This window comes from Orbilia oligospora (assembly GCF_000225545.1).
Source record: "Orbilia oligospora ATCC 24927 unplaced genomic scaffold scaffold00054, whole genome shotgun sequence".
NCBI classification, from domain to species: domain Eukaryota; kingdom Fungi; phylum Ascomycota; class Orbiliomycetes; order Orbiliales; family Orbiliaceae; genus Orbilia; species Orbilia oligospora.
This window is the reverse complement of record NW_011645611.1, coordinates 1690666-1703029: the sequence shown is the minus strand read 5'-3', so window position 1 is coordinate 1703029 and position 12364 is coordinate 1690666. Positions and strand designations below refer to the sequence as shown.

Here is a 12364-nt window from a genome sequence, read left to right as displayed (position 1 = left end):
TCCCAGAAACAAAAGAAACAAATGGGCAAAAAGGAATACCCCAAAAAAGCAATTTTAAGGGAAAAACGGACCTTTAAAGGCTCCGGATAGCCATGCTTCCAAAAAAAAAAGTGAACAAGAACAAGAGCAAGAACAAGGGACCCGGGCTAATGGCCACGCGAGGGAAGCCTTGAAATTTGCCTCCGATATGGTATTAATATTGAGTGAAAACATCGAGCCTCGTAATATAAAAAATGCGCCGGAGTGGCGAGGAAATCACATTATCACATACCTGCACATGTTTGTGATGATACATACTTCTTACTTACACCCATTGTGCTGATGTTACTAACATGTTTGCTTTGCTGGAGTAAATTATGTCATTGACTTTGATATCACCGGACCTTTGTCCGAGGTACGGAAGAAAAAAGATCGGGAGCATGATCAGAATTACCTGGCTGCCCAGACAGTTTTCTTACCATTATCATTAGTACTTATTAACTTACCGTCCGCGGAGGCGCATACATAAGTGTAAGCTATAGGGTATGTATGCTAATGTAAGTACATACGTATACGTACCTACGTACCTTCCTACCTATTGGACCAAACTGCGCTGCTGTAGCTGCTGTACGGACCGTTCTCAATACATCCGCTGCATACGATGGGGAACCTTCATGCATGATCGGAGAGCCCTACTATAGGAAATACACGGCCTCAACGGGTCAAACTTCACAGGAGGTTGAAATAAGGTATCCTTCCCACTATTCCCCAATGCGTCATCGAATCGAATTCCGCGACCATGTCCTCATTAAATTCCTCAGGCCGGTCCGCAATATCAAATCAGATCTCTCCAATAGCGCACGAAAGAGTTGAGACACAAACCGAATCGAAAAAACCGGGGCGACAAGCCCGCCCAAGGGTTCGAAAGAAAAAAAAAGCATGTTGGAAATGTCTCGAAGGTCGAAGAGAATGGGGGGAAATGTGGAAACTACTGTCATCCAATACCCGTCTATTCGGGACCAAGTAAGTAGACGGGAACCGACGGCAGTGGGGTCTCGGTATGGACTTTTGGGGGTGGGAAGGGTTTCGCCAAGTGCAAGCTGAGTGGTCGCCTTGATGAGTTGGCAACCCTCCATCAACCTATCACCATACCTTCGGGACAGCTAGCTGTCGTTTTTCTCTTTTCTTTTACCACGTACCGAAGTAAGCAAGTAGGTAGGTATCCTTCGTAGCGAGCTGGTTGAACAGACATGAGGAATGAACCGTTGGGGGTTCACAGCATGTATTTGCGCGCATATCCCGGTTGGCGTGCCGTGGACAAGTCATTCAATATCATGCGACAGTCGACCTCCCCACAGCCTTGGAGTTTTTAGTTCTCCTCAGCTATACTTCGAATTCAACCCTCCCCCCCCCTCTTCCTCTCCCTCCAAAGTAAGCATAGGATTTAAACACACATGTACGATACATAATTTTTATGCAGACGGCAGAGCGATGCCGCAGGAGATGGACTCATCCAGAAAGAAAAGTAGTGAGCTGTTAAACATATTTTCATGCCGTTCGGGTGCTCTCGTGATCTAGGCCCTGTCCCGGCTGTAATCTGATGAGCTTTCCCGTCAATTTACGTCATATCAAACTACACCATCAGCAATGAAGCCTGATGAGATGTCCCACTTTCCATGGAACAAACTACGCCTAATGATTGAGGCGGATATTTCCGAGATACATACATACATACATGCATACCTTTGCAAACTGTCCTTTTGCTTTTCTTGACCAATAAACACGAGCTCAATCGGCTGGCTGCCGTTCCTCTTCTTAATTCCGTCGCCAATCGAAAATCCCAAGCAGGCGATAAGCTTAATGTTTGGCATTGCAGCTTTGGCGATTTCTTTGACAGGACGACCCACACTGTATACGCAGCGTGGGAGGCCTCAAAAGAAACTTCTCCAGGCCGTAGCGTGGGGAATACGGATGTCGCCATCCCGATTTCTAATACACGGCACTGCCTTACTTTCGTAGATTTGGGGGGGGACGGTTCTATTCAATATATTCTCGTAAGTTCTAATGGTCGTCCAGGTGATCCATCGATTTGCAGTAGTCTCGAGACTACAATGCGTAAACCTCGGCTCACCAGACTAAGTTGCAGATTGTGGTAAACGAAAACAGGAAGAGAATATTTGGGGGTATCATATCATTCTCGTAAAAGATATCTTATTCCGAATTAAGTTTATTGTTGGACGACCTGTACATTGTTCTTTGTCTATTATATTGACAGAGTATAATTAGCATTCTATCCTTTAATTCGACTATACTTCTTTTTTCCCCTCCAACATCAACGGGGAAAAAAAAACAACTGGTATAGCCACTCAGACTACACTAAGTCTCATATCTGCCTCCATAGAAGAAACCGAGAGTTGTCTAGGACGAAATGTCCGCCTGGAAATAGTTTTCAAAGTAATTAAGATGTCTTTAAGTTGTATAAACGTCTTAAAAAATTTGAAAAATCCGTTCCAAAAGTCTCCTCGAAAGAATCCCCTATGGTAGGAAAAAGTGAGAAAGTAAGAAGGCAATATCAAAAAAATACATACCTTCCAAGAATCCATCTCATCCTGAACCCTCTTATATTCCTTGACCAATCCATCAAGAACTTTCTTCAGCCCTTCAGCATTCGTCTCTAACGAAGGACGAACATCTCCAACCGTCCTCTCCACCAAAACCCCATTAATCATTCGGAAGCATTTCCTATCCGCTGGTACCGGTGTGAGAGATTCCAAAACGAGCCTATGTGGAACAACCCCCCCGAAAGAGTATCTTCGTAAGTATACGCCACATTTATTACTCAGATCGACCAAACAAAAAAAGAACTTTCGTAGAAACTTCTGAAAGTTATGGTGTAGGCGTGTAGTAGGCAGTAACAGTATAATTTCGTACTTATGCTCCTCAGCATCCGTCTCAACATCGCCGATCTTCTGCGCGAGCTGCTGTAACGTCGATTTGTAGTTCGAATAGGTGTTCTGTAGCTCTATAAATCCAATAACAATAGTTTTTAGATTAGCAACAAAGCTCCCCCCTCCCCCCCACATGTATATATCCAGGACGCCACAAAACTCCTAGATTATCGAGGATAGAAACATGATAGACAGAGCGTTATCAGCGTACCAGCTTGTTTTCTTTGCTGTGCGGCCTGCGCACCCGATGGTTGCGACGCCGATGCCGACGACATCGTGTATGGTGGGGTATTTTTTTAGGTGTTTTTCGAGGTGGGATATCGAAGGGGTTGTATAAAAATCTCGTGAACGGGAAATTGTTGGAAAAGAGACCCGAGAGGTAAGAAAGCTTGGTGACCTTTTTGTGTTTATTAAGCCGCCCGCCGCAAATACTCCATACAAAAATCCCGAAAAACATCAGTCCACCTTCTCCAGAAAAACCTACTCCCCCCGTCTACTCCTCCTCCTTCTCCTTCTCTTCCCCTTCTAACGTAGCTGTCACATTTTCATGGCTTCAACTGACAACCTTCGACATCCACAATGCACTCTCATTTAATTCCTCACAAGCACCCAGGTTAGTTTTCGCCCCTCCAACATCACCTTAACACCGTTCTAACAAAGATCCCCAAAAAAACAGGCTGCCTGGACGTAATGCTCGCCCTCGAAGAATGCCATTCCAAAGGCTTCATCCATAAAGCCACAGGCCAATGTAACGATATCAAACGTCGGGTTAACGCCTGTTTCTCCGAAGAACGAAAAGCGATGACAAAGGCACACCGGGATATTGCAATGGAGAAGCGGAAGAAGATGGAAGCGTCGTGGAAGGACATTGAGGTTAATACATGAGGATATATATTCCCCCTCCCTCTAGATTCGGCAGGCAAGGCATGCTTGATGGAGAATACCGGGGGAAAGACTGCATGGGGATAGAGATCGGACGATAATTTCGAGACACGAATTCATGGCGTTATCATGGTTAAAGACTTTGATGGGACATATCAAGTCACGCCGGTGGACATTGCATTGGAGAACTCGGACGAGCGGAGGATTCGGAGGACGACAAACTTGTATATACTACTCTCCAGCACCAATATAATTGTACCATACTACGATACCCAATGTGCTACCTCAATTAGAATACTCATTTATCGGAAGTTATCTCAGATGAGTTTATTTAGTTATGATTGGTTCCACTAGTAGACGTACCGACCCGTGTAGTAGTCGAGCTTCAATATATTCTGTACGGCATGCATTTTCTGTATATATATAAATCTAGTAGCCACCAGCCACCATGAAACGTAAACGGTACTAAAAATTACAAAAGTGATAAGACGGAGGAGGAAAAAGAAAATAAAAATGGTGACATCCAATTGCCCATCTTCAAGTCAAGCTAGTAAGCTAAAGAAATGCATCAAATCATGGGTACTCCTTCGCAGAAACGTCCAGCATAAAATAACGGCGGCGACATCAAAACAATCGCTCAAATGTTAACTTTATTTACCATAAAGAAATTCGACAACGAAAAACCATGCAAAAGTTTTTAAGAAAAGGAGGGAGAAGGAAGGAAAGAAGGATAATACAACTAGGGCTGGCCTTAGTTGTTGAGGAAGTTGCTCTTTTGGAAGCTTTCAATGCTGATATCGCCTGGCTTTGTTGTGGTCATAGTTTGTGTTCGGCTGCTGATATCGGCGACATTCTTCATGCTAGCGGCTGTCATGGTAGCAGTCCTGCTGGCTGAGCCGTCTGTAATCTGCTTGGCTCCAGAAACGACTTGTCCACTTCTTACAAGGGGTTCGAGATACGGCTCCGGAAGATACCCGATCCTAGCGTCCTTGGTCCTACACTTCCACCATTGGGAAACGTTACCCAAGGGGTCCATCTTGGAGAGAACGGCAACCAAATCACCCTTCTTAACCTCAAGCTCAACGGCTGGGTTCTCTGGAGTGAAATCATAGAGAACCTTGCAGAAGTCCAACTTCTTCATTGGATCCGCAAGATCCAAGGACTGACCGCCAGCGGCGGCATTCATAGCCTCTTGTCGTCTTCTATCCTCCTCTTCCTGCTTTGATGCCAAAGCACGGATAAGCTTGCCCATGAGGTATGGCAAACCGAAAACCGCCACCAAGAAGATGACGAAGGGCTTCTTCGATGGGGTGCGTGATGCCCGGCCTGGTGCACCCTTTCCACCACTGGCAAAATTAGCAAATGCATCTGGAGTTAATTCTCCTGCACTCGCTGGGAGTGGTCCTCCGGTGAGTTTCGCCCAACCAGTCTTGACCCATCTGATGATTGCGAATATGCCAAGGATCTGTCCGAGTGTTGTCCTTAGATTTCCGAATTGTTCCGCTACAGAGACCATAGCTAAAAACCAATGTTATTAGTATAAACCATCAAATTGAAATTGACATCATGAAACTCACCAAAGAATGAAGAGTGCGTTGCCATGAAAGTGCTTTCGAGCATTTGTGCAAAACTGCCAAACGCTCCAACAATACTCTCAATCATCTGGAAGGTAGCAGCAGTGCTATTTTCCATACCCCTCATCAAGCTATTAGGGTCGTTTGGATCTGGCCCCATTCCTCCGTAGCCACCCATTCCTCCGTAGCCGCCGTAACCTCCCATGCCATAACCTCCATAGCCTCCATATCCACCACCACCGAACCGTGAATAAGGTGAACTATAAGAACTATAACCTCCGTAACCACCGCCCATTCCGTATCCAGTACCCATCCCGTACCCGGTTCCTAACCGACTCTGATATCCACCATATCCGGTCGTAGCTGCACCCATTCTATTAACGGCAGTCGATGTTAAAGCGGCGGGTCTGGCGGGAATAGCGGGAGCTGAAGCTGCTGCGGCTGTAGCGCCTGCCCCGGATGTAGAAGCCATAAGAGGGACTGTAGAAGGAGCGGCTATACCAAACATGTTAGAATTTACGGTTTTGGTTGATACTATTTGAGTATCGATAAATAAATAAAAAACATACGGGTAGGGGTAACGCCGGCCAATTCCCAAGGTTTCGGGGGCGAGACACCAGACATTAGGGATTACAGACGTAAAAATAGGGAAAGTCGGGTAGGCGACTAGAACGGTTATCCTTTCTCGTCGTCTGGAGGTCGAATTAGTGGCGTCGCGTGGGATTCGGGAGCAGCCGGTCGAAAGGACTTTGCGACAGTCGGAACGTGGTGGGAGGACTTGAGTTATCGAAGGACCAAAACAAACCAGCCTCAATTTCCAGCCATCAACTTTTCTCGGTAACTTGTGTTTTTAGGAAGGTGACGATCGCGGGAGTTCGTGACAATGCAGAAGATCAAGATACTTTTGGTAACGAACGGTACAGTCGGATGATGTTTAGGAGATAATACACTCTTGAATAACAGATCGAAGAGAGAAGAACCGTTGAAGGTTGAGGTTGATGGTATGATGAGAAGGGAGATTTGGAAAAGGGTTGGAGTGGAATGGAGTGGATGGACGTAAATGGGCGAGTGGCAGTGTTTGTTTCGCCTCCCTCCTATTAGCTGCTCAGTTCGGACTTGTTAACGCTCTCGGATCTTGTGAATGCCTCGGCTTATCCGACCTCCATCTGACCCCACATACACATCCAGCTAGATTTTTCCAACAGGAAACGCCGAAGAACCTTCTTTCGAAACTTTTTTAATCTAGGTGCTCACTGTAATTTTAGCCGAACCTACGATAAAAAAAAAGTATGTGTCGCTAGTGAAGATAATTGACCCGGTTGGGTATCAACACTTAGCACTGGGGAAGTATCGAGATGTGATGATGGTGCATGATGAGATACATGTATACAAGAACCAAGAGGATTTATCTTAGGTTTTGTTCTATAAACCGGTATATATAGCAAGGGCAGTCTTGCCTAAAAGACCTAAGAAGACTATTCCGAAAGAACCAGTACTAACACCGAATGCGTCGTCGCTTTGTATACGGGAACAGTAAGTACATACATCTCGGGTATTAACTTAGGCCCTCACTTAGATTTCAGTACATGCCACTAGCCTCTTCTATAGGGATAATTCAACAAACTTCAATTTGTTAAGAGTTTTCATCATCAGATGCTTCAATATAAATCGAAGTCTGGGACTGGGATGGTTCGGTCTCTTCTTCTTGTAAACGTTGAGCTTCTCGTTCTTTCCACCACCATTCCATTCCATCGTCCACACCCATTAAATCACCATCTTCTTCCCCATGGTTCAGGAGTAACCCAATGTCAATGGTATTTTGCATCAACTCGCGCGCTTTGTCCATCTCATCGTCGGCCATTCGGAAATCCTCCATTATCAATCGAATTCCAACTTCTGGAATCAGAATCCGCTGAATATAGGCTCCAGCGCCACCACGTAGGGTTGTGATATCTTTTTTTGCACTCAGTTTCTTTAAAGCTGTGTTTATCAGCTTGTTATTGCTGATTGCGTCGCCACTAGAGTCACAAGCTTTATTAGTAAAAGCTCATATAATATAATTTCGATGTGGATGATTAGAGCAAGCTCACATTATTTCACTACCACGAGGACCGTAGTAACCAGGGTAAGTCTTTTCCCAATCCCCATCGTCAAACAATGCCTCCGTTCTACCCTTATGATCATTTCGCTTTTTCGTATAAAACTTTTCGGAGAGGTCCCGGTAATGACTCTCTGTCTTGCGAGTCATAATGTCAGACAAACATGGGAAGTGTTCTTTGCATCGGTCCTCAAGAGTGTCCCAATCTATCTCTGGAATATCCAACTCGCTAACTTTCTTGTGCACCTTTGCCAACTTGTGTGATTTGTGGAACTTCCGTCTAAGATCAATCTTATATTTCTTTTCCAGGTCGGGGAGATAGGATTCGTAAAGTTGTTTCGATACCTCCTCTTTGCACATCGGGCATCGGTACTTGAGCCCTTGTTTTGCTTTCTTTTTCTGTTTTGTAACTCCCGAAGCTTCGGTTTTCTTTGGCGTGGAATCAGAGTCACTAGATAGACGCTTTCTTTTCTTACTAGAAGTCGACAACAGTGAGCCGTCTGAATCCGAGCCAGAACCGGAATTAGGCTCATCCTTATCGAATTGGTCATCCAGGAGCGATATAAGCCTTGGTTGTAGGTTCACGCCATTGCTTCTGAGAACTTGTCGCGAGTTAGCAATGGATCACTCTAGTACCAATATGATGAACCTACGGCCATTGTATCTCTCCCTAATGCTCTTCTGCGGGGTTGGTTTAGGGATTTCCATCTCTAGTTTCGCTGGGTCGTTCTTTTCGACTATTATGGAGAGTCTTAGTTATTTATTCACAGAGTCAGGTCTCTCATACATACTATGCCTCAGTAGTGCTTCGGCAGCTGCTGGGATCCTAAGTGTTCCCGTTTTGGTCCCTGCAGTGGCTGATTCACGCTCTGTCTTTCTCCTTTCCAGGTACTGTGAAGTTTCCCTCTGCTGACGTGTAGTAAACTTTCCCTTCTTCCCGGGTGTGGCTGTTCTCCTCGATATCTTCTCTTCCATTTGCTCTATTTCTTCGATTTCATCGTCGTCTGCTTCTTCTTTTCCAAGTGATATGTGATCGTTATGTTCGGGATCCAAGACAGAGACTTTGGCCTTCTCGGGGCTTATGAGATCTATCACTTCGTTGGGTTCCTCTTCATCATCTTCTTCGTCGCTATCTTCAATGTCATCCAATAGTCCTTGGAATATATCAGGCTTTTTTTTTCTAGGTGTATTCGAGGTAACGGGCGATTTAAACGGCTTGTTAACGTTGGTCTGACCGTTATTCGAACGGGTAGACCTTCCTGAATACATAGTCCCAAACGAGGTTGGAACCCTTCCGGCGAGAGCTTGAGGGTAGCTGAAGGATTTGTCTGGTATCGTAACAAAGAACGATAGGTTCTTTGCGAGATGCTAAGCTTGAGAGATTGTGCTTAATTGGAGCTGCACTGCGAGCTGCTGAAGTGTTTGAGTAGATGGGAGGGACTGTTGGTGGTGCCCTTTAGGCCTCCAAAGGTTATATCGTTGTAGGGTGGTGGTCAATGGTCAATGGTCAATGGTCAATGGTCAATGGTCGGTCCTAAGGTGGGAGACGCGTTGCCCGTATGGCGGGAAGACGTGTTTGTGGGGGTGACTAAAAGCTAACTCAGATCCCTGTTCAGGCCGGGGTTTGGTCGACAGGACATGTCGATGGTAGTAACTGTCTTTATCCCGGCTTCATTACTTCCTATCATATAGTAACAATCCTGAATGCCGTGAAGGAAATTTTGCAGCTGTATTGATCAGAACTGGCGGCCTCGATTGATCGATTCGATAATCGACCTGTCAGCGCTATGAATTCATGATCATGATTATGATCACGGCCGCGGCGCGGAAGACGGGAAGGTTTTGTGTTACCAACTAGATATTACCACCAAAGTCTCGGCCACCCTCGAGCGAATTAGGCTTGTTATGAAGCCTATAAAATTTAAAAGTGAAGGGACGGGTCTCACAGCGCAGCCTCGATGGTGATATTCCAAATTAAGTGTTACGTTACGTTGTATGTAAGTTATATTAACCCGAGGTCTGGCTTGCAAGACTGCAGCCTGTCGAAGGTTCCATGAATGTAATATTCAGTCAAGATTAATTTCAGGATTGAAAGGTATCTGATGAAGCTAGAAAGCTAGACAAGACCGAAGTTCCGTTTATATCAATTCAACTATTTGGTAACAAAGAGGCCCGAATCCAATAGAACAAATACTCAGGACCGAATTGAGTCTCGAGAAGCACTAATCTGGGGGGATTTAAGAAGTAAAGTTCCGTCCGAATCGTCACCAACCCCTGCCCAGATCGGCTCGCTACCTTCCGCCTGCACCAGCATTGTGTGTCAGGTCAGCCTGTCAGACCAGGTCCAGCTACTCCCCTCTCTCGCAATCCACAGATAATATTATGTAAACGAGGGCAATATAACCTCTACCTAACCCCGGAGAGAAACCCATCTTATCCTTCAATTCTTCTTCCTTATTCGCCAACTCCGAATTAGAACAGCAGTTACGAATCCAAGCGAATTTAAAACGGTTTCGACTCCCCAAAGCAAAGATGTTCTCACGAACATCTCGCGTTGTTGTAGCCTCTGTTGCCGGATTACTCTGTACTACCTATTTTCTCCTACCTGGACATGCGTCGATATTGGGACCTGGAGGTCAACAGCCATTTGTGCTGACGGATCAGGAACCTCAACTTGTGAAGAGAGTCGCTGTTATTGGTATATTTCAATTGATCCTGATATCTCTCTCCTTAATTAAAATTACGCCTACACGCGTGTGTGCTATGGCGTAACTAACGAATTTTGTTATTAAAACCCCATCAGGTGCCGGAGCAGCGGGTTCATCGGCAGCGTACTTTCTAAAAGAGTATGCCGAAAAACATGATTACAGAGTCAACATTACTATCTACGAAAGGAATAACTATATTGGGGGGAGAACGACCACTGTTGATGCGTACGATGATCCGGAGGAACCTGTTGAGCTGGGAGGGTCGATTTTCGTCGAAGTGAATAAGAATATGTTCGATGCTGCAAAGTTGTTTGGTCTACCAATTGCGGAGTTCAATACTGGGAGTACGGATGGGGCAGCTGAACTTGGAGTGTGAGTTCTTTTTTTTATTTTAACTATTCCTTGAAAAGAAACATATTGATTTCGTGATATAGATGGGATGGGAAGCAGTTTCTGATCACTATTGATGGCGGCGGGCTGTGGGAAACCATCAAGCTAGTATGGAGATACGGACTGTCCCCGCTCAGGACACAGAATCTGGTCAAGAAAACAGTTGGAAACTTCCTCAAGATGTATGAGGCACCGGTGTTTCCTTGGAAGTCCCTTTCTACGACGGCTTATGAACTAGAACTTTTACCTGCTACTACGAATACTGGGTTTGTATGTTATATTGCCACCGGATTCAATGCAAAGTTAGTATTCAAGATGCTGATATAATATATCCTAGGAATTCCTAAAAGCGAACAATATCAACCCACCGTTTACAACGGAATTGATCCAAGCGTCAACTAGAGTTAACTATGCCTCTAATCTTGGTCATATCCATGGCCTCGAAACAATGGTTGCAATGTCGACCGATGGTGCCATGGCAATAGCTGGTGGAAACTGGCGTATCTTCGACAAAATGGTCCAGACTTCAAAAGCCGGCCTACATCTAGAAACTAGAGTTACCAACATCGAAAGGGTTCAAGGCAAGCACACATGGACCGTCAATGCGCTGAAGTTAGAGGAAGGTGTAGAAATACAATCGTTCGAGGATGAATACGATGAAGTTATTATCGCGACACCATGGCAGTTTAGCAACATCACATCTCAATCGATCCCTGCCCCGGAGGAAATCAAATATGTGAACTTGCACGTCACATTATTTGCATCGCCATACCGACTTTCTCCAAAATATTTCAATTCTGACGAGGACCTTGTTCCGGATATGATTCTTACGACTATTCCAGAAGGTTTCGACCCGCATTATCGTACGGTTGGGCCAGCCAAGTTCTGGAGCGTTAATATCTTAAGGACTTTGGATAGGAAGTTGGAGAATGGTGTGAAGAGGAGGGAATACTTGTATAAGATCTTTTCACCAGAACCTTGGAGTGACGAGCAAATTCATGAGATGATGGGATTGCCTAAGGATACTAAGAATGCTTTATCATGGTCGCATAGGAAACTCGTACGTCTAATTCCTTAGAGTGCTTTGAAACAAAAAAAGAACCCCCCCCATTCAATTTGGGTATCGAAGATACTAACTGAGGGGCTATCTTAGTGGCAAGCATACCCTGCTGAAGAGCCCAGGTCCGCATTCCAGGAAGCACAGCTTGACTTTGGAGTTTGGTATACAGCCGGTATGGAAGTAAGTGTCAAAATTTTAAAATAAAAACCACCCCCGTTAAAAAGTATTACGACTAAGATATTTTACTACTTAAAAATAGGCTTTTATTAGCTGCATGGAAACGATGAGTTTGTCAGGCAAGAACGTTGCGGCGAACATTGTGGAGGGGTGGGTTTCTGCACGGCGTAGCGAGGAAGTACCAGGACAGCACGACAAGCCAGTATAGCATGAAGATCTGTGAGTGCTGTCGGGACCTCATTGCATCGTTTATGCATGATAGACATTGCGGTACATGGAGTACCTACCTAAAAAATTTAGAAGCTGCATGCCGAATGCGATGGAGATTCCCTATCAACTTTTAATTCACGATGTTGTATCAACTGATCCTCCTTTTTTCCAATGCGAAATTTACGTCCACGTATCTTGTAGGTTCTCGCCTGACATGTTAAGCTTTTGATAACCCAGCCACCGTCAATTCAAAAACAATTGAATTGAAGCCCATTAGTATTAATTATAATTCATAAAAATTGATTTCATTTCATTGATTAACCAATTGCCACGATACC

At 44.9% G+C, this 12364-nt stretch overlaps 5 protein-coding genes across 5 annotated transcripts; 2 read left to right on the top strand and 3 right to left on the bottom strand.

The window, feature by feature from the left end:
* Positions 1-2206: 2206 nt before the first annotated feature.
* AOL_s00054g527 (uncharacterized protein) lies at positions 2207-3202 on the bottom strand (the record flags this gene model as incomplete). The annotated part of the gene is made up of 4 exons (XM_011121843.1): positions 2207-2239; positions 2568-2760; positions 2911-3001; positions 3139-3202. The coding sequence occupies 4 exons, from the start codon at positions 3200-3202 to the stop codon at positions 2207-2209; spliced, it is 381 nt and encodes a 126-aa protein (XP_011120145.1).
* Positions 3203-3506: 304 nt separating this feature from the next.
* On the top strand, positions 3507-3812 carry AOL_s00054g526 (uncharacterized protein; the record flags this gene model as incomplete). The annotated part of the gene is made up of 2 exons (XM_011121842.1): positions 3507-3540; positions 3604-3812. 2 exons carry the CDS (start codon positions 3507-3509, stop codon positions 3810-3812), a joined length of 243 nt encoding a protein of 80 aa, XP_011120144.1.
* Positions 3813-4560: 748 nt separating this feature from the next.
* On the bottom strand, positions 4561-6007 carry AOL_s00054g525 (uncharacterized protein; the record flags this gene model as incomplete). Its single annotated transcript, XM_011121841.1, has 3 exons — positions 4561-5327; positions 5387-5878; positions 5953-6007. The coding sequence occupies 3 exons, from the start codon at positions 6005-6007 to the stop codon at positions 4561-4563; spliced, it is 1314 nt and encodes a 437-aa protein (XP_011120143.1).
* Positions 6008-7016: 1009 nt separating this feature from the next.
* Positions 7017-8750, bottom strand: AOL_s00054g524 (uncharacterized protein; the record flags this gene model as incomplete). The annotated part of the gene is made up of 4 exons (XM_011121840.1): positions 7017-7401; positions 7474-8083; positions 8135-8218; positions 8273-8750. The coding sequence occupies 4 exons, from the start codon at positions 8748-8750 to the stop codon at positions 7017-7019; spliced, it is 1557 nt and encodes a 518-aa protein (XP_011120142.1).
* Positions 8751-10013: 1263 nt separating this feature from the next.
* AOL_s00054g523 (uncharacterized protein) lies at positions 10014-12024 on the top strand (the record flags this gene model as incomplete). Its single annotated transcript, XM_011121839.1, has 6 exons — positions 10014-10179; positions 10285-10561; positions 10624-10849; positions 10917-11639; positions 11733-11819; positions 11899-12024. 6 exons carry the CDS (start codon positions 10014-10016, stop codon positions 12022-12024), a joined length of 1605 nt encoding a protein of 534 aa, XP_011120141.1.
* Positions 12025-12364: the final 340 nt, after the last annotated feature.